Source organism: Lycium ferocissimum, chromosome 8 (genome assembly GCF_029784015.1).
Source record: "Lycium ferocissimum isolate CSIRO_LF1 chromosome 8, AGI_CSIRO_Lferr_CH_V1, whole genome shotgun sequence".
In the NCBI taxonomy this organism is placed as follows: domain Eukaryota; kingdom Viridiplantae; phylum Streptophyta; class Magnoliopsida; order Solanales; family Solanaceae; genus Lycium; species Lycium ferocissimum.
The window spans coordinates 30,841,207-30,867,943 of record NC_081349.1 but is presented as its reverse complement, the minus strand read 5'-3'; the positions used below and the strand labels follow the sequence as shown (position 1 = coordinate 30,867,943).

The following is a 26,737-nucleotide window of genomic DNA, read 5'->3' as shown; positions in this document are numbered from 1 at the left end:
TGTCTATGATGAGCATGAGTTGTTACTTAGAGGAGAGCGTAAGTTATCTAATATCTATTACAAATTAGTTTCTTCGCCTGAAGAAAATTTCTATTTGTGATGAATCTCAGCCTTCATCAAGTTTTGGAAACTAAACAGAAAGTCCAGACTGATTTGCTGTGGGAATTCTTATAGTTTACAGAAAGATCATGAGATTGTTCCGAAAAGCTTACAGCTACACTGTAGAACTAAATCCAAGATTTGTATATAGGCACACACTCAGTGTTGATGAGAATGAAACACTTGAGCTCTTTTCTGGCAGGGTTATTTTATTGTATGATGACGATTTGCCACTATGTATTTGCCTTTCAGATCTGTTGTCTTAAAAGTTCTCGAGAGATGTTATATATCGCTGGCCAGCCTGGCCTTACAATGTCAATGCATGGCGTACATCCAAGTTTGAACTCTCAGATCATCTCTTTGTATTGGCTCTGCAAATTGTGAAGTTGAGAAATATTCAAGCCAATTCCTACTCAAAAGCGGAAAGAAGTAAAAGGAAATTTTTTTGTTGTTGGTTTTCGAGTGTTATTGGGATTTAGATCCTTTGTAGGAAAGACTTAGACCTAGTAGTATAAATACATGCTACCTAGGGCTTATTATGGTGAACAGAAAGTAGAACCTAAGAGTATTCCATCTTGTAACTTGCTTTCTCTCTTGATATTAATAAAAGTGCAGGCCGTTCTCCATGGACTAGTATCACATCGATCCGAACCACGTTAATTACTGTGTTTTTATCGTTTCTGCGCTAACACAAATAAACCAGTTTGTTTTATCATCTTATCATATCTTGACACTGCGCTTTACATGCTCTAAAGGTTTTTTAGTTTTTCAGTCCTCCTGTTTCATGCTAAATGGGGGAGGCAGTCCTAAAGAGAATCTCGTTGTTTCCTTCTTTTCTTACCTTTACCCTTCACTTCTAGGCCTGCTTTGCTTCTTCAAGCTTCACTCCTCCTTTTGTAGAACAACGCTTACGAAAAGAAAACCCTAAAACCCTAAGGCGCAGTATTGGCTTTTATGCAGCTGCTACGCTAGGACAAGTTGATTCAGAAAAGGAAGTAAGCTAGCCCAGTTCTACTTTGTTTTCATTAGCATTTAGCAGTATAGTGTGGCATTGGATTTGAAACCATTTGCAACAAATGTTGAAATCATAAAGGTGAATAGCCTGTTTCATGTTGTCTGTATTAAACTCTATTTTCACCTCTTTTTGTTCTTTTTACTTATCTGAAATCAAAAGTCACAGCATAGGGACTGCAACTGCAAGCATTTGTTTATGATATTCTGCTTATAACACAACACTAGAAAGTGTAAAAGGGCAATAGTTCTAGTGCAGCTGCCCACCATTATTTTCTGATGTTAAAAAAAAAAAAAAAAAAAAAAAAAAAAAAAACTATAGTGGCAGATTGAGGGGTTGCATGTACAAATGATATGGAAGAGTTTGATCAGTTGTAAATCAATTTGATAAAAGCTAGAGAAGATCATGTTGTAAAATATCCAGCTAGAAGCAATCAACTGTTTCTAGTTTGCCATGAAGCTTGTACTTTCAAGAAAATGCTCCATGTATAAACCAATCACCAAAGCACATTCTTAATTTCTCTAGCTCTGCCTATGCAGAAAGAGGCTTGTAAGTGCCTATTATACTCCTTTTTAATGGATCTTGTACCAATTGATATGTGCCTATATATCTTTTCTTCTTCTTAAGTCTTCCAAGAGAAACATGCTGTAACGAATAGCATGCAGTTACAATCACACAAATGGAGATGTTTGCCTTTGTTTGGAATGCAGACCGATGAAAACGCGTTTGATCCTCAACCAATGAAATTCGGGGATTCATAGTTAATGAGTAGGTTAATTAGGTGACAAATTACATTAAGATCAGTGCCAAGTACAGAAGCACAGATCTTAATGTAAACAGAATGGTTAGTATATATCATAATAAAACATAATTAGGCAGAGCAAATGATGTAGAAGGAGGAGTAATTAACTTAAATTTTGGTTTTAAAGGAAAACAAAAAGTGAGAAGTTAGAAGCATATTATCATAAAAGGCTAGTTTAAGACTTAAAACATAAGCATGAAAAGAAGGTAGAGGCGGCCATCTGTCTCCTAAGTCCTAACTTTGCCACGGACATAAGTGAGAAAATTAAGCATCTGGATTAAATGATCAGCTCAAAAGTTTCTAACCTTTATACCTCTGACTCAGAGTACAATTAGACAATAATACAGATATTAATTAGCTAATCATTAGTAAAACATTACGAGTTAATTCATCAGGCTTAAAGATATCTTAGTAAAATTTCTATACTAGATTTCCTACCTGTTTAAGAAACATAAGAAAAAGTGCTTAAATAATGAGTTTGGCAACAGTTGAAAATGTTCAGTCATATACAGCTGTAGTATAGTTCAAGAATTGAAGCTTAAAGAACCGACCAAATAGTAAGACTCTTTATTATAAGGGAGTCGTGCATATATACGTAGCTTAGCAGAAAAATGTTAAAAGTCAAACAGATGACAACCCACCCACATCTGCGCTAGCTATATCCTCCTTGGAGAGCGGCGTTTTTGGAGATCCAAAGCTCTTCAACTTGATGTGTGAATTCTGATCTATAGTACTGTTTGTGAATTTTGAATTTTTATTTGTGAATTTTTTTGTTCACCTTTAATTTCAAATATTTATATTTTTTTTAGCTTTAACCAATTATCTAGGTGTTATATAGCCCACGGAGGCTTCATGGCGCTATATGCGCATATATATATATAATGATGGCGCTATATGAGCGTATATCATGGCCCCCAATGACAATACAGAGCTAGGGTTGAGTTTCTTATTCCTTTATTACATTGATGTCTCTTCTTATGTTGTTATCCGCCTTACATACTCCGTACTTTATTCGTACTGACGTCCCTTTTTCCTAGGGACACTGTGTTTCATGCCCGCAGGTCCCGATAGACAGGTTGATGGTCCTCCGGGTAGGTTACCAACTCAACGGAAGGTGTTGTTTAACCAATTATTGTACAAACGCATGGTTCCTTTTATTTTGCATATGTTGTAGACTATAGGAGGATGAGTAGAAACTTACTACCACCTATTGTTTATAACAAATCAATGAATAAAATATAACTGTCTTTTATACTTACATTTATCATCACTTAACCAAGATACTATAATATTAATCTCACTCTAATTTCTAACCGTTAATGTTAAATTATTTAATTTGATTTGGCGTAAATGACTACTATAAAATAAAAGTAATTGTGGGAAGTGTGGTGGGTGGGGTAGTGGGATTTAAAACTTGCAATTCCAAGGGGAAAGCATATGTAGTGGAATCCCATACTAAGGGCCATTTCTCTTCTACTCTTTCCCCACGTGCTACAGAGTACTTTCCTCTTGAGTGTGTTAATCAATCATTCATTCATCAAAAGGTTTGAACTGTTGCCTTTCATATGCCAGTTGCCAGTTTATCACTTCTGTCGTCCACTGTATCTAATTAAGTCATAAACTCATCCCACTCTGTAACTAGCTATAAATACACCTGATCAGTCATCTCATCAACCATTTAGCAATATATATTGCCCATACTTGTACGAGAAATTATAATACTGTATACAGATCGCTTAGCTTCATCCATCATCTATATATACGTATATCACAGTAAGCGAGTGTAGAAGCAGAATTAGCTACGATGCAGAAGTACGAGGTGGTGAAGGAGTTGGGATCTGGGAATTTTGGGGTGGCCAGGCTCATGCGCCACAAAGAAACTAAACAGCTTGTTGCCATGAAATACATTGAGCGTGGTCGCAAGGTACCTACTTTTTTTTTTTTCATTAGTTTTCTACTAGTACTACTGCTTATTAATTTTTCCTTTCTTCATGAATATTCCTCCTATACATATGGTTTGTAGATTGATGAGAATGTGGCAAGAGAAATCATAAATCACAGATCACTCCGCCATCCTAACATTATTCGTTTCAAAGAGGTATATATGTTGAGCTGATCATTTTCATTTGCATATTTTTTCCTTAATTTGCATATAATGATACAGAATGGTGTTAATTAGGTGGTTTTAACACCAACACACTTGGCGATAGTAATGGAGTATGCAGCTGGTGCTGAGCTCTTTGATCGCATCTGTCAAGCTGGTCGATTCAGTGAGCCTGAGGTACTAATTTTTCATTAAACATTATCATGAAAAATTAATTAATTCATACCCTTTTCACCATGGATATATATTAATATATATGAAAATATATTCACCTTATACATGTTCCACTAACTACATCTTTTTTCTTAAATTTTGCATTTCAGGCCCGGTACTTTTTTCAACAGTTGATCTCTGGAGTCCACTACTGCCACAACATGGTAAGATTTAATTGTCTAGACGTGTGTCATTAGTCATATTTATTTTAGATGGTAATATACAATTTAGCAACAATATGAGCTATACCTTAATTATTTGTTTTTGTCTCTGAAATCCTTCCTGGGAAAAGTGAATTCTGTTTTGTAAATTTTAATTGAGAATTAACTGGGGATTGTGCAGCAAATATGCCACAGAGATCTGAAATTGGAAAACACACTGTTAGATGGAAGTCCAGCACCTCGCCTTAAAATTTGTGACTTTGGTTACTCCAAGGTATATACATACACTTTCTATATCCTTTAAAATACTATTATTTACGATTATTATTTTCTTGTGATTACGAAGAATTGATACTTGCAGTCTTAACAGTTCAAAGAATATTATAGAATGTGATTATCAGCTCCTAATTAATATTAATTGCAACTATTAACATAATAACCTTTAATCATAACAGTCCTCCGTGCTGCATTCACGACCCAAATCAACTGTTGGAACTCCAGCTTATATTGCTCCAGAGGTTCTCTCTCGTAGAGAATATGATGGCAAGGTAACATGCTTTTGTTTTTCAGACATTTGGTATTCAAAATCTATTGACTCGAATTTGAAACAAAGAAAGCTTACTATTAGAGATATTTTCTTTTCTATCTCTCAAACAATTTGTTAAATTATGATAATTGAAATACAAAGGTATATAAACAACATCAATTTATGAAATTCGCAAGCGCTAAAATCATATGAAGTTTTTTCTTTTTTTCCTTTCAATAAGGAAATATATTATGTATGTTAAAGCAGTGCAAGTTGTCAAATGCAGGTGTTAATGCATTATTTGTACATAAAATCTCCCTTTGAGCATGGCATAAACTAGCATAAAGTATGCAAGTGACCATGTGGCGCCATGTTCTTTTCGGTCTGGAAATCTACATCTTTTTAACTTTTTTGTTTTAAAAAATTTATAAAGTTCTTGTGATTGAAGTGTAATTACAATATCTTTATGTGATGGTGACTTATAAAATAATCCAGATAACAAATGCACTATATAGCATTATTGGACCTTATCCTTGAAGTTATAATTGGTTGCCTTTCTCCCCTCCCTTTCATCATCTTACTTTGCAATTAATAACTTGCTAATTCAACATCTTATCTCATTTTATTGGTGAAGTATACCTACTCTCCTTTTACCTAGCTCGTTTAAATTACATCTATTAATTCTCCTATAGTTTAGTTATTTATTCTTAATTCTCCTATATTTTAGTTATTTATTCTTACCTTTAAAAAAAAGAAAAAAAAGAAAAAAAAGAACAAGAAATAATGCCTTCCCTTTTTTTTAGTCGGCGGATGTATGGTCGTGTGGAGTGACTCTATATGTCATGTTGGTGGGAGCATATCCTTTTGAAGATCCAGATGATCCCAAGAATTTCAGAAAAACTATTTCCGTGAGTTTTTTCCCCCTTTAAATTGACGCACTTAATAATTAGTCTATTAACTACCATTTCCTACCAATAAATGGTGTTTTTCTTTTTCTCTAATTTTCTTTAAAATATTCTGCAGAGAATAATGGGTGTTCAATACAAAATCCCAGACTACGTGCACATATCTCAGGATTGCAAGCACCTTCTTTCTCGCATATTTACCGCCAGTCCCGCCAGGGTATGATTCATTTAAATTTGCAATTAATAATCTTATAATTAGTCCTACAGTATTGATAAATTCACCATGAAATTTTAAGACAAGAAAGCAAATAACAAAGTCGTTTTCATTTGTTCGCTTCTTTAAATATTGACAGAGCTTACTATACTAATAAAATTCCTTCGAACGCAACTGTGCACTAATATATATAGATGTGTTGTGTAGAGAATCACACTAAAAGAGATAAAGAACCACCCATGGTTCTTGAAGAGCTTGCCAAAAGAACTAACAGAAACAGCTCAAGCAGTATATTACAAAAGAGACAACCCAACATTTTCCCTTCAGACCGTTGAGGAGATCATGAAAATTGTAACAGAGGCAAGAAATCCACCACCTACATCAAGGCCTGTTCCAGGCTATGGCTGGGGAACAGAAGAAGAAGAAGACGACGAGACCAAAGAAGAAGAAGAAGACGAAGAAGAAGATGAAGAAGACGAGTATGAAAAACAAGTCAAGCAAGTTCATGCAAGTGGAGAGTTTCATATCACACATGATCATGATGCTTAAGTTTACCATTTGTAATTTCAATATTAGTGCAACTTTGATGTTTTGTAGAACTAATAACAGCACCCTTTTTCCTACATCAACGAACTTCTCAAATATACTAAATATTCATACTATTTCCTTGGTACTCTACTTGTATGGAGATTGCAGGGTCAACTGCTTCTATCTGAAGCCTTATGGAAGGATACTTCTTTCTAAGAAGATATTACACTTCACCAGAAAAGGGGTTTTCCCAAATTTTTGCTGCTCCTTTTTCTTTTTCTTTCCTTTTAAACTCAAGCTCTGAACATAATCAGCACAACAAAGAGAAGAAGCTGCTTTACACCTTTCTGATGAAACTTAAATGATAAGATTGAGACTCTCTTCTCTAAAAACCAACATTAGACAATGGTTGCCACTCAAAGTTTTAACCAAATACTGACAATGACATAGCCCAATCCTACAACAATTAACTCATACTATTACATTCTCATCACAATCCTCCAAAGAGAAAAGAGAAAAGAAAGGAACCTTCAATACATGAAAATGTACTACAAAGCGAAGCCCTTCAAATATTCTGGATCTCGCTTTGCTCGTTCCTGGAATTTCTTGAACCAGCGATCCAATATATCCATAGGCACCACCAGCTTACTGCCATCCACCCCACAAAATGACTGCATGAAATTGAATAAATTCTCACCAACTTTCAGTGCCAACCTCTCAATTTTCTGCCCTGCAGCCACATCCAGGGAGGGAAGTGTTGCAAGATCCTCAACTGAAACACCTATCTTGGCAGAGATTGGAGTTGCATCAGCAGTGAGCTGCAGTTGGCCACCTGGCTCTGGCCAAGGAAGCGACAGCACAGCAGAGGGTCGAGTCACCGTGACTGCACCACAAAAGAGGAAAGGTGAGCCAGGGGATTGGATATACACAGCCAGGGCCTTGTCTGGTGGTAGCGTGAGGTTGTTGATGAGGAATATGCAGACTTCTCGAATTGAATCATATGCTTCCCCTGCACATGTAATGGACAACTGTCAAGTGAAAAAGTACACAGTCTTTTTGATCAGTGAAAAAGGTTTAAACTATCTTTGAGTTTTGGTTTTGGAACTCACCAACAAAGGTGTTCATGTCAAGGACCCAATGGGTGGTGTCTATTTGAGTAAAGGTGGAGATATCCATAGGAAAGCTTCGGTTCGGGAACACCACTCCAAACATTGTTGATTACCTTGTTTTTTCTAAGGAGAAGAAGAAAGAAATCACAGTTAGAAACTAGATTTCCGTAGCATCTAACAAGAAGTCATTTCAAATTAATTCACTCAAACAGCCATAAGAAATTTGAATTTGCCTAGATTGTAATCTTCGGTAAAGATTATAAATTAGTTTAAAGTTGCTTACTTTGTGTTCAACACAAAAACACTGAACAAAGTTACGTCCTACCTGCCCAACCTTGAAATCATTTTTTGCAAAATGCCCAATGAAAAGAGAAAATCTAATATATTCTTGCAAAACAACCCCACGAAATAGCATCAGATACTGCTTAATGGCCTAAACATACTTCCAAAACTTAAATCAAAGAATGCCAAAGGGAAATCGGCGAGCAATCTAAGACCAATGATGCTAAGCAATCAGAAAGCAAAATGAATCATCAAGGGAAATCACTTCAAGAGGTCCTCCGACACCAACACTATAACACTAAAAAGCCCAAAAGGGTGACAAAATGCCTCCTTTTTTCTAGCATGCATAATCAGATTGCAAATAAAAGCCACATGATAGTATACAAATACAGTTCAATTTACAATCATTAATAGTAATATTGACCCTTGATCAGTTTTCAACACCAAAAACATAAAAGTATATGGAACTAGGACATAGAAGTTTAAATGCGCAAACATGCAAATAACACACAGAGTACTGAAAAGGGGACCCCTGGATCGACATAAAGTTTTTCTTGACAAGCTGGATTCCAGGGAATAGTAAGAAAACATGCAAACTCTTCAGTCTTCCGAGTAAAATTTCTTAAGCAAGTCAAGCCCTTTAAGACGGGTATCTTGATTACTCCACCCGGGTACCTGCTAGTTCCCACCAACACAGGTACCGGGTAACTATGCCGGCTTAGGCAGATTGGAAGCAATCACCTAGCTTTATTTGCCCTGGTCTACACCCACTTCATTGACCACTTTTATACAATCTGGAAGCTAAACTAGGCAGTGAAACATTCCCTCTATAGCAGATAAAGACAAAGCCCCCAAAATTTCCAACATATCCAAATACCATAACCCCAGGCAATCATTAAATCAATCAAGTACAGCCCCTCAATCCCAAATCAGTTGGTCATTATTAATCCAAAACACTAAAAAAGGCTTGATCTTTGATACAAGTTCTTTACTAAATTAGGCACAGTAGCATACAACAGTAAATAAATGCAAAATAATGATAGTAAGTGTACCGAGCTAATGTATACAGCGAGGGAGCAGAGGCTTGCAAATGGAGAGCTGTAAGGTGTAAATGGGGAGGGCGTACCAATTTTGTTGTTTCCTTTTTAAGATTAATTAAAGGTTTAGGGTTTTTGCAGAGCCGAGAAAAGGAAAGATTGAAGATGAACAAAAGTGGAGCACGGAATCTGTAATCACCAACTACTATTTGCATCCATTTTTATTTTTAGATGTAGAAGAAATGGGGAGAGGTGAGAGTACACACACATCATAAGTCTAGAAAGGTCCAGAACATTTGCATTCTACTAGCCAATAAAAACAGATGCGACATTGGGTCACCGTATTAATGCATGAAAGGAGAGAAATTAATTACTAACATAATGAAGTTGGGTGACGTAGTAAAATTTTTAAAGAGTTAAAAACAAAGAATTTTATTATGAAAGAACTATTTGTTCGAATTCTTTCTCATGTACCTAATTCAAATTTGAGTCATGTAAAAAAACTTGTTATCAAGAATTTGTTTGTTTTTAAGACATAACTTCTAATCAAAGGTGCAGCTAAATTGCAACAAAACTTTATTTTCTGCAATAATGCTTTAGCTCATAGTTCAATCGGATATGTAAGTTATAATCATACTGATTTCTTTGTAGATTCAGATACTAGCAATAACATTATATACAAAATAGATTCATAAGTTTGATATCTTATATAAAGCTCATGTGAACTAAGTTGAAACGAGAGCAGTAGAAGTCATAGATGGAGGTGAACTATAAATTACTTATCAAAAATCACATGTAACGAACGAAATACCAACATAAAGGTATTAGTTGTAGAGGAAGCTAGTGCACTTTGATCAAAGCATGTGAAAAGACCATACATAAAGTTACAACGACAAGTTATTAACAGGGTAGATAGAAAATTCAATTAAAATGAACACTTAAAATAAAGAAAAAAGTACACAAATTTCTTAAATATGTAGAAGGAAAACACATTGTATTAATATTAACGAGGTTTAAAACTACATAAATCCTGAAGAATAAGTGATTGACTGGTTATAGTATAATATGAAACTTTACAACCATATAAAATGAATTTATTTGTAGGTGTTCATTTTGATTTGGAGGGTTTCTAATTATTCGTCTAAAATTCATGCATAATGGACTGAAATTTGGTTAACAAATTAAACTTCAGTCGTGTATATCTGAAGTTCGAGTAACCCCACGTTGTAATCGCCTTTCTCTACCCCTTATGTAATAATTTTTTTTTGTGAAATTTACTTACACAAATAATACAAGTTATAAACTTGGAACACGACTTTTATAATTTTAATGGGGGTGAAAATCATTTACACCCCCAAACTTCGCTTTGAAAATCAAACTCCCCCCTCAACTTTGAATAATAGACATTCTCCCCCTTTATTCTATGCAATAACTATTTCACCCTTATTTTTTTCAAACCCCCATTTATGTAATACATTTTTATATTATATATAATATATTTTTTTTAATCTAGGTATTTATAGATTCTTATTTTAAGTTTATTAACATTATAAGTAGAATAATACTTTTATGAATTTATAACAAAAATATAATGCTATTTTTTATGATTGTTAGTTCAATATTATATGCAGTATATATATATATATATGTATGTATGTATATGCATGTTTGTTTATTTAAGTTTCACTTCTCTCTTATTCTCTATTGTTTGTACAATAACAACAACAACAAAATCTCACAACGTGAAATCTCAGACATGTTATTCTCTATTATTTGTATAAATAAAAAAGTTTTGGTTGTCTCTAATGGAATATTTCTTAAATTATAATAAAATTCATTTAGGGTAGTTTTTTTAATTGTTTTTTCATTACTTACATAGAAATATATTTATAAAGTTATTATGACCTATTATTTTTCACTTGCATAAATAAATATCAAAATTTTGATTATTTTTAATAAAATAAAAAGTATATTTGGAACATCATTAACTTACATACTCAATCTCTAATTCCCTAGAAGATAATATTTTTTAAATTATAATAAAAAAATTCATTTAATGTAAGGATAAAGTAGCATAAATCAATTTTAAAAATTTGGCTCTAGTTTTTTTAATTGTTTTTTCATTACTTACATAGAAATATATTTATAAAGTTATTATGACCTATTATTTTTTTTTTTCTTAAAAATCTGCATTTTCTTAAAATTTGAAAATAAATCACTTGCATAAATAAATATCAAAATTTTGATTATTTTTAATAAAATTAATTTTTTGTATATTTTGCTAATTTATTTTACTATAGAACATCATTAACTTACATACTCAATTAGTATTTCTACTTTTTACTTCCCTAGAAGATAATATTAATTTTTTATAAGAAATTTGTTACATAAATTAAAAAAATGATGAAGTGGAAAAAGAAAACAAAAGTTAATAATGTAAGGATAAAGTAGGCATTTTAAAAACTAAGAAAATGAAATCATGAAAATCAAGATTTTTAAAGACATTTTAAAAAAATAATCAAGTTTTCCATATTTTTAACAAATCCATTTTTCCATATTTAAAAAAAAAAAATCATTTTTCAGTTTTTTAAAAAAAAAACAAATTTTCAATTTTTTTTTTAAAAAAGGTTTTAAAAATCATTTTTTTAAAAGAAAATTCAATTTTTTAATCCATGTTTTTAGTTTTTTTTTTTTTTAAATAGGTTTAATTTTTAAAAAAAAATAAAACTCATTTTTTTTAATGAAAATTTAATTTTTTATTTTTATTTTTAAAAAAATTAACACGTACGTAAAAAATTTTAAAAAAAAAGATAAATTTCAAAATGGTGTCACTCTCCCATATGAGTATTTAAAGTTGTGTAATAGGACCCTGAAAGGTGAAGCGATTAGAGTTGGAAAAATTTACAAATTTAGGCTGTGTGTTAAATAAGGTGTTGAATTGGGCCGAATTCGTGGTCTGGTGTATTGAACCTCCACGACTCCTTTTGTCTGCCAAATATACTCACAGTCCTCTCCTTTCAATCTCTCTGCATCTCCTTTTCCGGCAAACTCATCGGCGATCCGCCAATTTGTGTTGTAAGTTCCCTGCCAGATATCCTCCTCTTTCTATCCCCATCACCTATTATTCTTAAAAATTTATGTTGGGTTGGGTCCCACAGCATTCAGAACAAGCCTCAAGATCCATTTTTTCTTGTCTTTCAAGTTTTGTGTTAACTGGAGGCTTTGTTTGGCTTAAAATTTGGACTAACAAAGTTGTAAAGATAGCTCTTTTCCTGTGTTATGTAAATGAGTCAAGTCTGTTTAGATTAATGTATGTTCTAATACTTGGTTTTATGTGTAGCTACTTTATGTTATTTCGTCTATCACCAGAAAAGTAACAGTACAATGCTGGTGTATTTCATTGATTTGTAATATATTCTTACTACAGACGCTCTCGGATGTGTGCTGATTACCGGGTAGCTTCCAATTCCACAGAAGATGTCACTTTCCAGGCTTTCTGGAAGACTCAATCTTTTCCTTTCTTTAAACAGGAATCATCATTATCCCCTTCCCACATCCAGGTGATTATTCAGCTTTCACTTAATTGTTCTCTGTAATGGCCTATCTGGTTGTTTCTCTGCATATTGCTATAGCATGAGTTAAGAATGATTGTTGAGTGTGTCCCCCATGTTGCTCGGTGTATTCTTCGTTGATTCAGGAACCAGCTTGAAATTGTAGTGTCAAAAGATAGAAACCTTGGGGCACTTGACATCAGATATGGACAACTCTTTGATTTTGGATGTCGAGGTTTCACGTCAAGGTGTGATCTTAACAAGTCTGCAATTGATAACTGCAAAGGGTTGTCCCTTTTGAGAGGACAGAATACAGCTAGGTCTTGGCAAATGTTGAATCTTCGTCATCATTATGCATCTCAGGCTACTACTGCAACGGAGAAGAAATCAAAGAAGATGCTCTATTACTTGACGGGTTTGGTATTTGCTATGGTAGGGGCTAGTTATGCTGCAGTTCCTCTGTACAGGAGATTCTGTCAAGCCACAGGATATGGAGGTACAGTTCAACGTCGTGAGGTAAGTTATAATTCTTCGTTGACCTGATTATAGATAGGCTGTTGGAGTCCTCTTAAAGTGATGAAAAATCACCACCTTACAGAGTGTTGAAGAAAAGATTGCGCGGCATGCAAAAGATGGAAGAGTTGCTTCTAGGTAATTTCAGATGTTGCTTGATTGAAGATACTTCTTAAGTCCTTATTGTATCTTGCAACTATTTTTGGTTTACGAAAACATCTTAAAGTGTTTCCTCAGCAAGTTCTTTATTTCGACTTGCATAAGAGATAAACAGTGAAAAAGATGGTGTTTCTTGAAGCAAATACTACAGAGAACTTGTGAAACTGTCAGATTAAATTTTGATACTTTTTCGCTATCTTATTATTTATTCCAATTTTTAGCAATGGAAAACTGCAGTCTTTCCATTAAAGAGTGTGGTTTTGAAGTTGAAACACCAGAATATAGAAGTAAATTAAGTTCCTAATCTCTATTTATCTTTTCTTTTGGGATCAATATTTGAGGCTAGTGGAATTTCTAATGTGGTATGTTTGAATGAAGATTCTTTTTTGCTGTTCTATATCACATTTTTTTTTTAATTCAACTCTTGTATGTGGCATTAGGGAGATTGCTGTACAATTCAATGCTGATGTAGCGGATGGAATGCCTTGGAAGTTTATTCCAACACAGCGAGAGGTGCCTTTTCTGTTATAGGCATGTGTTATGCTCATAAATAGTTAGTCAACCTACTTAAGGTTTAGCATGCTTCTTATGTTCCACTAGATGTCATTCTCCTTGCCTTGTGATACAGGTAAAGGTAAAACCAGGGGAGAGCGCTCTTGCTTTTTACACTGCTGAAAATCGAAGCTCGGCTCCCATTACAGGCGTATCAACATACAACGTAACCCCCATGAAGGTATATGTTTTTACATCAATGTATTTTCCACCCCGTCCTAGTTCTCAACCGCCCAATACAAACTTTATGCAGCTTATGTGAACTTGAAGAAAGAACTCCTCCCTCCTTCCACCTATTGTTATATATTTCCAATGCTTTCCTCTTTGGTACATTTCAAAACTTTGGATATTCCGTATCATATTAATAGTTTTTCTATTAAGCAGGTCTTCTATTTCGAGTCTACTCCTGTCAAAAGAACATATTATAAGACTAAAAAAAAAAACTCTCAAAAAACATTGAGCTATGATGTCATATGATTGAATTTCATATATTTTTTTGTTCTGTTGCTTCGCTCAAAATCACATTGCTCTGAATAGCTTAGCATAAAATGGCATAAAAAATGATGATGTGCCATTAAACTTTGTAGTTTGGTCACTGCAACAGAATTTTCAGCATGTGTGTGGCTTCTCAATAACTGTCCAGATAATTTATAGATTGGTTTCTTGTATAATTGGAACGATACCTCTCTTAGTCTCGTCATCAGAAAATCAGTCACAATTTCTAAAGAAACAGCTCTATCCCAACATTAGATTTTATTTATAATCATGCTTATTGAGTCCATTACTGCCTGGTCCTCCTCTTATTGAGGATGCAATTTTTGTAGTACCTAGGAACACTGTTTCAACTAGTCCTTCTTTTGAATTACAAGAGACAAGTAAGAGCTGTCGATCCGAAATGGGGTTGCCCATTCAAGGGACATTGTCATCTCCTACTAGTGGCCCCAAAACAGAGATGATTAATGTGAGATACAACTTGCAATTTCTTCTTCCACAAGTGAAAGTTTCTCATCCTTGTATTCTTGAACTTCATGTAGATGTGTTATATGATGAAAGACCTAGATCATTAAGCTGGAGTGTAGTGCTCAGGAGAAATGTGCAGGATTGGGAGATGGGGAGTCTGCTTGAACTACTTACTAATGTGGAGAAATATAATATGAATGACACATGTGCTAATACATTGTTATGGGGAACAAATAACTCTTTCACTGTGAAAGATTGTTATCATCATATATGCTGCCAGAATCAGATCACTGAGCTTTGGCCCTGGAAACTTATTTGGAAGACCAAAATGCCTACCAAGATCATCTGCTTTTGTTGGATTGCCGTCCAGGAAGCATGGTTAACAATAGATAATCTGAACAAAAAAGGCCTCGAACTGGAAGATAAGTGCTATATGTGTCAAAATAGCCCAGAAACAGTCAATCACCTGCTCCTTCACTGTGCAGTGGCAAAGGACCTATGGAATATGTTCTGCTGTATTTTTGGCTTACAATGGGTCATGCCACAAAATGTGAAAGAGGCTTAAGCAGGCTGGAATTCATGGAGAGTTGATAAGTCCATCAAGAAAGTCTGGGTGATGATCCCTGGAGTTATTTTTTGGAGTTTATGGACTGAAAGGAACCGTAGATGTTTTGATGGGATTTCAACTCCAAACCACTCTCTTGAAGCTAGTTGTCTATTTCTTCTGTTCAGTTGGGTTAATCTAACCCCTGTATTTAGCACTGAACAATTTTTGGACTTTTTTAGGTCTCTAGTGCTAGTATGACGTATTGTAAAGAAGCTAACAACTATTGCTTGTGCACTCTGTGAGCCCTTTTGTTTCTCTTGTAATTCTGCATCTACTTGATGCCTATCTATGAAACACCTTACTTCATCAAAAAAAAGACCTAGATCATTAAGGCATGTACATTTCTTTTACCTTACTCCTAAGTCTAGGTTTTAGTCTCACGATATCACTTTTTTCAGTCAGTATATGGTATTGAAATCCTTTCGGTGTTGGTTGCATGTCTTGGAGGAACATAGTCACCGTCTTTTCTGTATTTTCATTTTAATCGCCTACTCGTTGTGTACAAAATGAAGCTATTTAAAAAGTAATTTTTTTTCCTTTAATCTAGTTGCTTCCACTAAACATTGGCATATGCTTGTTTGCTTCGATAAGTGTGTGCGGAAGTATTATGTATCCATTTTGGGCAGTTGCATCGAAGTTTCTAATGCGAAACAAAATCTTTGTGTCTTCAGGCTGCAGTGTATTTCAATAAAATACAGTGTTTTTGCTTTGAGGAACAGCGATTGCTTCCAGGAGAGCAGATTGACATGCCTGTAAGTAACACATCCACTTTCTTTATTACATCAATCCCCCTTTTCCTACCAACATTGATACTGTAATCAATTTGCATCTGTAGGTTTTTTTTTACATTGATCCCGAGTTTGAAACCGACCCCAAAATGGATGGCATCAACAGTATAATCCTATCATACACATTTTTTAAGGTGTCGGACAAATAAAGAAGCTGCGGGACTGGTCACTGGAGATGTAATTACTACAGGAATAGCTCTGTTTTGATAGTTGACAAGGGAAAGAATGGTGATAACATTATTTCACCAAGGGAAAGAATGGTGATAACATTATTTCACATGCAGTTTGTGTTATTATTGGACCAAGAAAAACGTTTTACATTCTAATGCAATAATTTTGAAAAACTCTGTTATATGCCTTCCTGTTGTGTTGGATGATGTAGTTCTTATCAACTTCCCTGGTTATGCATTATCCTACAGTATTATTATACACACGAAAAACATGTTTTATCCACTGCGGCTTGATCAAACAAACAGAGTCGTATAAAACAACAAAAGTTGATGACAAGGATTCGCAACCCAAAATATTCTGAATTATCCCATTAGTGGATGCAACTAAAGCTGCATTTGGCACACTGATACATGAGCAGTTTCAGTCAAAATATGCTAACTGAGTAGATAAACCTCCCAGGAGAAACTAAACTGCTTGTTTGTTTTGTCCCATTTCATAAACAAAGGATTCAAATTACTACACCAAAATATATTACTACTCCATAATGTGTCATAATGAGCCATGAAATTAACCCGTGACTCTTATTATAAAATTTCATTCAAATATTCCCCAATTCATGTCAAAACACTACCTGTTTGGACACGGTTTGAAACCATGTTTGGACATGCAATTTGGATATTTTAAGGAGTATTTTCTCTTATAGATATAAAAACTCCACAAGTTGTGAAAACTATCAAATCATTCTCAATTCTTATACAATCTTACCAAATGAGCAAGTCATAATTCATAACAAAATTAATATGCTAATTCATAACAACCGGCTCAAAATTAATACTAGAAGACCTTTCTAAAAATACAACATCAATTGATCAAATTTTAGTTCAATAAATAAAATTAAACTATGGGTCTTTTATTGCAAAATTAAAAGGTTGGTAGACATAAATAAAATTTGGTGGAAGTTAATGAGATTGGTAAATGATTGATGGGGGTAATTGTTAAAAATATCTACCAACTTATGCGTCTTTTTTTACAAAATATAAACTTATAGGTTAAATTTTATATTTAAAAAAATTGAAACCATGGTTTCAAACCATGCGTAAAAACGCATGTCCAAATGCTGGTTTGAAACCATGGTTTCAAAACTCATGGCCAAACGCCTACTAATTATCTATAGTTGAGTGACTTTTTTGAAACTAATAGTTGAGTGACTTTTTTGTTTTAAAAAATATATTACTCCCTCTGTCCGAATTTATATCAAGGTATCTGTTGAGTTATAAAGTTTAAAGGAATTTTTGATCCAAAATAAATTATAGATATTTGTGTGGCTGAAAATCATTTTATTAAAGGTAAAATAAGAAGTTTAAAGTTTAATTGCCATTAAATATAGAAGGTGCCTTTTTTTTTAGGATTGACTAAAAAAAAAGTGTCACTTAAATTGGGACAAAGGAAGGAGGAAGTAGTAACTTTAGTGCAATAAAATAAAAGAAAATAATTTGTTGAAAAATTGTTATATTGAGGGGTATCTCATTCTCACTTATTAAAGTCAATTAGGAGATGGAAAATAAAAGAGAAAGGAGAAATGAGAGTAAACGCATCCACTTATTTCCGACCAAAGTGTCAGCACACAGTGAGAGAGCGAATCTAGAGTGGTAAAATCTTGAAAGAGGAAAAATCCCCTATAATTAGTACTCCAATTAACTCTGTAGTCTCTTCAATCAAGATTCAGAGGACCACATCTCCATTGATATGGATTCCTCCTCAGCTTCACAAGACCCTCCCAAGCCAAAGAAATCATCTTTAACAACCCCACCTAAGCATTCTTGGATTCTTCCTTACAAAACCCAAAGCCTTGACACTGTTTACACTATAGGCAAAAAGTTGGGCCAAGGTCAGTTTGGAACTACCTATCTTTGTACTGAAAAATCCACTGGCGATCTTTATGCTTGCAAGACTATACCAAAGAAGAAGCTGATCTGTAAGGAAGATTACGAGGATGTTTGGAGAGAGATTCAGATAATGCACCATTTGTCTGAGCACCCAAATGTTGTAAGAATAAAGGGTACTTATGAAGATGCTTTATATGTGCATATAGTTATGGAGCTTTGTGCTGGTGGGGAGCTCTTTGATAGGATTGTTGAAAAGGGCCAGTATAGTGAAAAAGAAGCAGCGAAGTTGATCAAAACAATTGTTGGGGTGGTCGAGGCTTGCCATTCATTAGGAGTCATGCATAGAGATCTCAAGCCTGAGAATTTCTTGTTTCTCAGTTCTGAAGAGGATGCTGCTCTCAAGGCCACTGATTTTGGCCTTTCTGTTTTCTACAAGCCAGGTTTGCTTTCCTTTCCCTTTTATCAAACAAGGGATACTTTGGGTGTTTTTACATTTTGCTGTTGTCGATGTTCTCTAGGCCGGGAGATTCAAGCATGTCTTTACTTTTAAGTGTTGGTATAAGAAACTTGGTTCACTAGATTGTAAGCATAGGAATTCATGATTTTCACAAACGAATCAGTTATCAGATCAATGGTACCTTGATCATTGATGATTGTTGAGAAGATGTTGAGTATAATGCCTTTAAGTTTGCAGCTGGATGGAGAAACTATGATTCTCTTTACTTTGAGGTAATGCTCATGATGGAGAAATAGTTCTTTTCTTCTGGATAGTTACACAGGGATTACTATCTGAGAGCTACTTCTCTAATTATTTTGATAAGTGAGAAACTTCTCTAATTTGACTAATTAAAAAAAAAAAAAAAAGGGCATCCCGGTGCACTAAGCTCCCGCATTGTACGCAACCTTACCCTGCATTTCTGCAAGAGGCTGTTTTCACAGCTCGAACCCGTGACCTCCTGGTCACATGGCAGCAACTTTACCAGTTACGCTAAGGCTCTAATTTGACTAATAAGGTTTTAGTTTATTACTTGTATCTTTTTAAGAACGAGCTAGAGTTTTTCTTTGTTCATGGTTTGAATTTATATGGAATACAATGACAGAAGAATAGGTATTTGGGAGTGGGTAAAGTCTTAATTTGTTATTTTAAATTGGTATTCCCACTTCTCGTTTCTCCTGAACTTTTGGGTCAACAGGGCAAATGTTGAGATTTATTGATTACATTATAACACGATTTGTGTATGTGCAATTCTAAGAAGTACTTTACAGAAGCAAAATTGTTTGTTATAATGTCCTTTTTTTAATTGCTTTATTACTAGTGTTCCAATTTAATGATATATAGCTTACCAGTTGGTCGATGCCAGACATTTGAGGTAGTGTTCTCGAACATGAAAATGATAACTGTGTCTTCGATCTAGTGATGACTTTTGTAACTTCGATTTGTTTACTGGTCCTTCTAGTCTTGTTATGAGTATCTCTTCGAATTGTCCCGTGTCATTTTCCTTTTGGATGCAATTGTTCTATTCAACTTGGTCTTACTGAATGAAAAGTTTCTGTTGACTTTACTTCTTTAGTTCCTACTGCTGTATGTTTCTGGTGAGGTTCTGTTTTATTTCACTGTCTCTAACACTTAGCTTCTGCTTTCACTTGCTGATATGATGTTTTCAAATGTTGTTAGTCATTGAATTTGTCCTACTGAGAATTGCTGATTTTTGTTCTACTTAACTTAGGAGTACTGACCTTTTAATAGTAAACGGTTCTGTTCCTTGATGTTTTTATTATTATCAGGTGAAACATTTTCGGATGTTGTTGGAAGTCCTTACTATGTTGCCCCAGAGGTTTTATGCAAGCATTATGGACCTGAATCAGATGTATGGAGTGCAGGAGTTATCTTGTACATATTACTTAGTGGTGTTCCACCTTTTTGGGCAGGTATTGTAATTGCCAGGTTCATATCTCTATGTGTGTTCAAGAGGAAGTAAAGTCTGTTATAAAGTTCGTCTTTCATGCTCATATTAGCTTATCATTCTTATTGTTTCCTGATTCCAGAAACTGATATGGGAATCTTTCGTCAGATTCTGCGAGGCAAACTAGATTTTGAATCTGAACCCTGGCCTGGAATTTCAGATAGTGCAAAGGACTTGTTACGCAAAATTCTTGATAGAAATCCAAAGAGGAGGATAACTGCCCATGAAGTTTTGTGTAAGTCCTTGTAGTTGTGAAAACTGAGACTTATTTAGCTCTGGAAAATGCTGTTGCCTCCTTCTATGTTGAAACAAATTGCTTTTACAATGAGTTTACATTTTTGTTTCCTGTGACTTTCAGGCCATCCGTGGATCGTGGATGACTCAATGACCCCTGATAAACCTCTTGACTCTGCAGTTCTTTCACGCCTCAAGCAATTCTCAGCAATGAACAAACTAAAGAAAATGGCTTTGCGTGTAAGATCTTGAAAAGTTTGTTATCTACTTACATGTGTCTGTATCGTGAAAACCCTCCATGCCTGGAACAACTTTTGGCACAAAGTTTTCTAGTGTGAAGGGCAGAGAGATTAATTGAGGGGTTGCAGGGAGGATTCCAACAACTTCAGTAGTAAAGAAACTGAAATCGGATCTAGATGCAGTTTTAAAAGAAAAAGAAAAATGCAGAAAAGTAGTAAAGAAGAGTAGAAATAAGATTCTTACCTCCATGTTTATTGTCATTTCTGCATAATGTTATAACAAATCCTTCATAAGAACAAGGGTACCTACAGTTATGACCCCCCTGAGAGCCAAGTCAAACTTTGGACACTTCTCATGTGGAGTGCTGGAAGAGAAGATCATGCATTTTATAGGTTTTTACCTATGATATAAATTGCACAGAGTTGATAAAACGTTGCTGCCTTATTTTATTTTATTTTTGTAGATTAGGTGTAAAGGAAAAGCCCTAAAACTGAAGTAACTGAGTCAAAGATGCTTGGATAGATTTCTTGAGGCTGTCTGCCTTATTACTCTGGTCTGTTGAAAAAGTTTTAACTAGGCACTTAATGGCATCTAAAAAGTGAAACTATTTGAATTATGACTTCCAGTGGACTTTTGCCCCTGTGAACATAAGATAAAGCTCAAGAACTCATTGCTGCTTCTTGAAATACTAAATTTCTGAAATAGCATTTCTTGAAACTATTAACAAGTGTATTTCTGTGGCGTAACATAGTTATGCAAAAGTTTAAAGTGTTCCCGTTTCTTTATCTAAAAGTTAAGAGCATGAAGGAAAAAAGACACTGAAGCTTCCTCCTTAAATGTTATGTTTGGATTGAACAAGCTCCTTTGTTTAACTGTTGTAGCTTTAAAAAGCTGGATGATGAATCACCGGATTTTAGACCGTGAATACTCTGTGAATAAGATTCTGTATCATACTGCCATATCAAGTCCAAAGTGACTACAATTTCTGTGCTAATGTCCCTTAAAAGCGCTGACTTGCTTTCTGAGGGCTGATGATTATGGATGGATATCTTGCTTTATTTTATAGTTCTCGCAGAATAGTTAGGATAGCATTTTGAATACAGTGAATGTGGATAAGTGGTATTCCTCACACTTCACAAAACAGTGGAATGATCACTTAACTGGATTATTAAAAGACGAATAGAATCACATTTTACATTTGATCAATTATAAAATCATTGAAGGATGGAATTATTGCTAGTGCTACTGCATAAAGAAAGCAACTGCCTGTAGCAAATTCACTACTAAAAATGTAAGTAAATGAACAATAACTACTACCATGCCATGATGATACACTAGTCGGGTTCTCTATTTGAATCTTATATACATTCCTGTCTCTGTATCATTCTGATTTTATCGGATGTCCCCAAAGGGACTTATATACATCCCACTCTAGTTGAGTTCATCTCATTCCATTACTAAATAATGTCTTTTAAGACAAACTAGTAATGGTAGGGATTATCTAAACCTCACAGTACTGACATACAAATCTCTAAGGTTTATCTTGGGTTCCTGGATTGTTTTTATCAAGTTCTGACTTTGTACTTTCTGTCTTTCCAGAATATAGATACCAAATTGCAAGATCAAAAACCTATTAACACTATAGTGGTCCCTTTCCTTAGTGTAGTTGGTTTTTGTACTTATTTAATCTTCTTCTTCTTCTTTTTTTTTTGCTGACATTGTTGTTGAACGGGCCTCCAGATTTTTCTTTCTGGATGGAAGTTATAATTAAGATCGTGGTGCTTCTCTTTGCTATTTAAATGATATTTATTTTGAAAAGTCCAGTCACTGTCGATCTAAGTCAATGTTCAATGTCTTATTGAGTTATATCTTTGATTCTTGTTTTACTCATTCTCTTATTACTCGTAGGTGATTGCCGAACGGCTATCAGAAGAAGAAATTGGTGGCCTCAAGGAGCTATTCAAAATGTTAGACACAGACAATAGTGGAACGATAACTTTTGAGGAACTAAAAGAGGGATTGAGGCGAGTAGGTTCTGAACTAATGGAGTCTGAGATCAAGGATCTTATGGATGCGGTAAGAATTTTCCTCATCATGTTTTTGTGTCTTAGAGATATGTCCACCTTGTCTTTTATCCACCCACTCATGTTTATGTGCAGTATAATTTTCCGCTCATAGATCCAACCATGTTTTATTTAACAGGCAGACATTGACAACAATGGAACAATAGACTATGGGGAGTTTATTGCTGCTACTGTTCATTTAAACAAACTGGAAAGAGAGGAGAATCTAGTATCAGCCTTCTCTTTCTTTGACAAAGATGGTAGTGGATACATAACTATCGAGGAACTTCAGCAAGCCTGCAAAGAATTTGGTCTAAGCGAGCTCAATCTTGATGAAATAATTAAAGACATTGATCAAGATAATGTAAGTTCTATTCTCTTATGGTTTTAATCATGCACATATATATTGATAGAGTTACATAATGTCCACCAACGTATTAAAAGACATCCAAAGGGGCTTATGAAGATCTTGAGCGACACTGCCGATTGTCTTGAGGGTCGGATGCCCTCAACCTTTCACATCATATTAGAGTCAACCTTTTCCAAGCTCATTCGCACACCCATAAATAAACATTAAAGTCCGCGCGTGAGCCCCAAATCCACACAGATGGGTGTTGAGTTATATGGTGTCCGAGAGAGTTAATAAAGGTCTTGATTCACTTAATCGATTGCCCTAAGGTTTTTAGTTGAATGCTCAGTTCTTCCGTCATACGTTAGTTTACCATAGAAACTTTACCTTTGTCATAAAATAAAAATAAAAGAAGTTTTCCATAGGAACACTAGAATATATTAAAATATATAAATTGACCATGTTGTGAGTTAAGACTTGAAGAGTTGCTTTTTGTCCTTTTTCTCTCCCTTTTTAGCCAACTAAGAGAAGGAAATTTGTGCAATATATGCTGAAATAGTCAACGGTGAGTCTCATCTTGTGCTGCCTTTACCAATGCTGAAGACGAGTTTACTGATTTACACTGTCATGTACCAGTCCATGCAATGGTCTTTCCATTGGTTATCTCTGTGTCTCTCTCTCTCCTTAAAGGTTTAGTTTTTGTTTGAGTTGCTATCTTAGTTTTTCAATGATTACATGAGTTCAGTTTATTTATCAATTTTCAGTTCAATTTGCGTGCAACTTGTCCTTCCATCCTCTGTTGATGTTAATAGACTGGTGTTCGATTCTTAATATCTGTTTCCATGTTTTCCACACTTACAAATTGCAGGATGGACAGATAGACTACGGGGAATTTTCTGCAATGATGAGGAAAGGCACTGGTGGAGGCGTTGGAAGGAGGACCATTAGAAACGCTTTGAATTTAGGAGAAGCACTTGGACTCGTACAGAGGGAAGAAAATGTATAAACCATCCACTAATCTAAACGAGTTCCTGTCCAACTATATGACATTTACTGCTACAAGTATTAGGTGTTGCACTTGATCCCTTCCCCTGCTTTATGGATGGCTGGTTTATTTGTTCAAGCTTAGAACTTTAGATTTTGGTACCAGTAACGAAGAACAATTTTCTTCTAAATCTGCTTCTTCTTCCTTCTAGATGTTAGCCTTTGTGCTGATTTTAATTTTCCGATTGTGCAAAATTTCATTGGACGGAAATTTTTGAATACCTACAATACCGTGAACCTACACTGCTATAGAAATTCACGCCTCAAGAGAAAAGAGCATCAGATAAAGTTACCAGTTTCACAAACAAAACAAGAAAAGAAAAGAAAACGAAGTATCAGTCTCAACCATATTATCCATTTTCATGTACGTCGCAGTACATAGCCTGTTTAGGATTTGAATGCACGGAATTTTTATTATAGGCTCCAAATGAGGAAAGGGCTTTCTAGATAGAAGGGATATGTTGTCAAGAGACCTCTTCAGCAGAGCAAATATCCATTCAGGGCCTAGCGCGATTCGTAGTAAAAGCAAAAAAGCAAACTTTTGTAATACAAGGTAAAATGTCATTTGTCACATTAATGTAACTGAACTTACTCACAAAAGCGGTAAAGGGTTTGATTTGTAATTAACTTCACGTCGCGATAAAAATGATTCTGTACTTGAATGTCAGTTTGCACAATACATGCCGAAATTACTTATGGATGCACGTCCCTTATATGGGAATCATTGGTGGCAGCCTACTGGAAAGGCCAGCATATGTCTGTGAGCTACAAAAGTATATGTAGCTCAAAGCTTACTATTGACAGGCAAATACTTCGTATGGCGACCATGTGCAACTATCTTCCCCGTCTCTTTCTTCCTCAAGTCAACAGTGACAGCAGCGATTGCCTTCCCAACACGTAATACTTTGGCTTCAACTTCGATTTCCTCCTGATTATGTAAGATAAACAATGGTTGAATGAGGATATTGCATTGTATCCTTTTGAAAATTAGAGAATATTGACTCACACCATACAACCCTTAAAATCGAATAATATATGCGAAAACGCATAGCAACAACTACTAAATTTGGCTATAACAAGTCATCTTAGGAGTTTTAGCAAGTAAAAGAAACAAAATTTTAGGTCTATAACCAATCAACCGAAAACAAATAGAAGGATGAGATTCAGCAAGCACATTAATACAAGAAATAAAGTCCGTCGCCAATGAAAGTCCTCTGCTTGGTGCAACTTTTTGCTGCTACAATGAACAACGTACCTCCTATTTCTTTCTTTTCAACAAAGTAATTGACAACCCATCACAAATTGTAAGTTTTTACTTATATTTATGTTGCAACTGATAGCACTAAGATTAGGTGCTTTAAGTTGCTGGTAGTTTCAGCTCATAGTACTGCTTTACCGGGGCGGATCTAGGAGGGGGTGAGGGTGAACGGGGTGAGGGTGTTCACCCGAACCCCCTCGGAAGAAATTACACTATATATATAAGGTAATTTTTTTTTTTTTATGTACATATGTAGATTTTGAATCCCCTAAACACTAGAGATTGGCTCAGTGGCTAAGGGGTTTCAAAATTTACATTGAGGTTCTAAGTTCAAATCCTAGACATTATATTTTTATTTTTCGAACCCCCTTAGTGAAAATCCTATATCCGCCACTGCTGCTTTACATTCACGATATTAGGGTGAATAATAGTCTCTTGAAGCCTACTCGACTATCACTTCTGTTCAAAGCGTCAAATTGTATATTAGATGCCTGATATAACAAGATAAAAATCCATATATTGTCTAGTTGTGAATGAAATTACATTTTATTCTAATTCCTCATTTTTTGATCACCATGAGGTTCTTCCCTTGAAGATATCATTAACATTCTACAAGTCGATTAAAGCCAAGGCTTCTAAATCAAAACGGTTAAACTGACTATTGATAAAGTCCACACTATTGGTGAATGAAGAAGGCCTATGTTGGTGTGACGTGCTAGAGTAGCATTTATGAAGTAAAGTTTGTGGCATTGCTAAAACCAGAACACACGTATTGGTTAAGACTTGAAAGTGACCATTGAGTATAAAGTGTATGCATAGCAAAGACCTACACATGAAATAAGGTGCATACATACATACATCCATCAGATCAACAATACAATGGTGTGAAACAGTTTATTCCTGTTAAAGAAAAACATAATATGGGTGACTCATTTTCGTATATAGCTTCCCATCAGTATGGAATAAGTTGAGAGGTAACAAATGATGAAGAGAAAAGCGAAATTAATTTGAGAAAGAAGAACTGACACCGAGAAAAGCAGCATCCAAGTAGGAAACATTGATCTCAAGAGAGACACCAGTGAGTGGGGTGCCAACTGTATGAATTACAGCTGAACCCAATATATCCACCAGTGCCGCCGTCGCTCCCCCATGTAGGAAATTACCCGAATTCACTAGACGAGCTGGCACTTTGAAAGAGCACACGACCCGACCCGGCTCAACAAGCTCCACCTTCAGCCCATGTGACACAAACGGTTCAATGAATCTCCAAGGCATCGAATCCACTCCCCTTTCATAATCCCCTCCTTCTTTCTCCAACAATTTCTTCACATCATTCATTTTCCCCATCTCAATTTCTTGATTATCCCCTTATTTTATCAAGGGCCGCGCCCACGTGTATGATTCTC

At 35.0% G+C, this 26,737-nt stretch overlaps 5 protein-coding genes across 6 annotated transcripts; 3 read left to right on the top strand and 2 right to left on the bottom strand.

Annotated features, from left to right (window-relative positions):
- Positions 1–3,358: 3,358 nt before the first annotated feature.
- Positions 3,359–6,783, top strand: LOC132067968 (serine/threonine-protein kinase SAPK7-like). The gene is made up of 10 exons (XM_059461404.1): positions 3,359–3,837; positions 3,937–4,011; positions 4,093–4,194; positions 4,341–4,394; positions 4,573–4,665; positions 4,847–4,939; positions 5,721–5,825; positions 5,941–6,039; positions 6,244–6,599; positions 6,633–6,783. The coding sequence occupies exons 1-9, from the start codon at positions 3,718–3,720 to the stop codon at positions 6,583–6,585; spliced, it is 1,083 nt and encodes a 360-aa protein (XP_059317387.1). The 5' UTR covers positions 3,359–3,717; the 3' UTR covers positions 6,586–6,599; positions 6,633–6,783.
- A 125-nt stretch (positions 6,784–6,908) lies between these two features.
- LOC132067969 (protein OPI10 homolog) lies at positions 6,909–9,209 on the bottom strand. Its single transcript, XM_059461405.1, has 3 exons — positions 9,022–9,209; positions 7,674–7,797; positions 6,909–7,573 (listed from the first exon to the last, which is right to left on the bottom strand). Exons 2-3 carry the CDS (start codon positions 7,774–7,776, stop codon positions 7,113–7,115), a joined length of 564 nt encoding a protein of 187 aa, XP_059317388.1. The 5' UTR covers positions 7,777–7,797; positions 9,022–9,209; the 3' UTR covers positions 6,909–7,112.
- A 2,734-nt stretch (positions 9,210–11,943) lies between these two features.
- LOC132067967 (cytochrome c oxidase assembly protein COX11, mitochondrial-like) lies at positions 11,944–16,363 on the top strand. Of its 2 annotated transcripts, XM_059461402.1 has the most exons (8): positions 11,944–12,067; positions 12,420–12,552; positions 12,690–13,059; positions 13,142–13,194; positions 13,656–13,728; positions 13,844–13,948; positions 16,006–16,086; positions 16,170–16,363. In XM_059461402.1, exons 2-8 carry the CDS (start codon positions 12,470–12,472, stop codon positions 16,269–16,271), a joined length of 867 nt encoding a protein of 288 aa, XP_059317385.1. In that variant the 5' UTR covers positions 11,944–12,067; positions 12,420–12,469; the 3' UTR covers positions 16,272–16,363. The 2 variants fall into 2 exon arrangements, with proteins under 2 accessions (XP_059317385.1, XP_059317386.1); XM_059461403.1 differs by lacking the exons at positions 16,006–16,086; positions 16,170–16,363 and adding an exon at positions 14,592–15,990.
- Positions 16,364–17,892: 1,529 nt separating this feature from the next.
- LOC132067965 (calcium-dependent protein kinase SK5-like) lies at positions 17,893–24,222 on the top strand. Its single transcript, XM_059461400.1, has 7 exons — positions 17,893–18,619; positions 19,965–20,108; positions 20,226–20,378; positions 20,502–20,617; positions 22,526–22,693; positions 22,820–23,044; positions 23,898–24,222. Exons 1-7 carry the CDS (start codon positions 18,040–18,042, stop codon positions 24,033–24,035), a joined length of 1,524 nt encoding a protein of 507 aa, XP_059317383.1. The 5' UTR covers positions 17,893–18,039; the 3' UTR covers positions 24,036–24,222.
- Positions 24,223–24,593: 371 nt separating this feature from the next.
- Positions 24,594–26,723, bottom strand: LOC132067966 (uncharacterized). Its single transcript, XM_059461401.1, has 2 exons — positions 26,358–26,723; positions 24,594–25,001 (listed from the first exon to the last, which is right to left on the bottom strand). Exons 1-2 carry the CDS (start codon positions 26,676–26,678, stop codon positions 24,858–24,860), a joined length of 465 nt encoding a protein of 154 aa, XP_059317384.1. The 5' UTR covers positions 26,679–26,723; the 3' UTR covers positions 24,594–24,857.
- Positions 26,724–26,737: the final 14 nt, after the last annotated feature.

Excerpts from the sequence above, each read along its gene's own strand:
- LOC132067965 (XM_059461400.1), top strand. The coding sequence starts at position 18,040 with ATGGATTCCTCCTCAGCTTCACAAGACCCTCCCAAGCCAAAGAAATCA. Across the intron at positions 20,109-20,225 it reads TGTTCCACCTTTTTGGGCAG|AAACTGATATGGGAATCTTT; the intron begins GTATTGTAATTG and ends TCCTGATTCCAG. Across the intron at positions 22,694-22,819 it reads TCAAGGATCTTATGGATGCG|GCAGACATTGACAACAATGG; the intron begins GTAAGAATTTTC and ends TTTATTTAACAG.
- LOC132067969 (XM_059461405.1), bottom strand. The coding sequence starts at position 7,776 with ATGTTTGGAGTGGTGTTCCCGAACCGAAGCTTTCCTATGGATATCTCC. Across the intron at positions 7,574-7,673 it reads TGACATGAACACCTTTGTTG|GGGAAGCATATGATTCAATT; the intron begins GTGAGTTCCAAA and ends TTACATGTGCAG.
- LOC132067966 (XM_059461401.1), bottom strand. The coding sequence starts at position 26,678 with ATGGGGAAAATGAATGATGTGAAGAAATTGTTGGAGAAAGAAGGAGGG. Across the intron at positions 25,002-26,357 it reads TGGATGCTGCTTTTCTCGGT|GAGGAAATCGAAGTTGAAGC; the intron begins GTCAGTTCTTCT and ends TTACATAATCAG.
- LOC132067968 (XM_059461404.1), top strand. The coding sequence starts at position 3,718 with ATGCAGAAGTACGAGGTGGTGAAGGAGTTGGGATCTGGGAATTTTGGG. Across the intron at positions 3,838-3,936 it reads ACATTGAGCGTGGTCGCAAG|ATTGATGAGAATGTGGCAAG; the intron begins GTACCTACTTTT and ends TATGGTTTGTAG. Across the intron at positions 4,395-4,572 it reads TCCACTACTGCCACAACATG|CAAATATGCCACAGAGATCT; the intron begins GTAAGATTTAAT and ends GGGATTGTGCAG.
- LOC132067967 (XM_059461402.1), top strand. The coding sequence starts at position 12,470 with ATGTCACTTTCCAGGCTTTCTGGAAGACTCAATCTTTTCCTTTCTTTA. Across the intron at positions 13,195-13,655 it reads GATGGAAGAGTTGCTTCTAG|GGAGATTGCTGTACAATTCA; the intron begins GTAATTTCAGAT and ends ATGTGGCATTAG. Across the intron at positions 16,087-16,169 it reads GAGAGCAGATTGACATGCCT|GTTTTTTTTTACATTGATCC; the intron begins GTAAGTAACACA and ends TTGCATCTGTAG.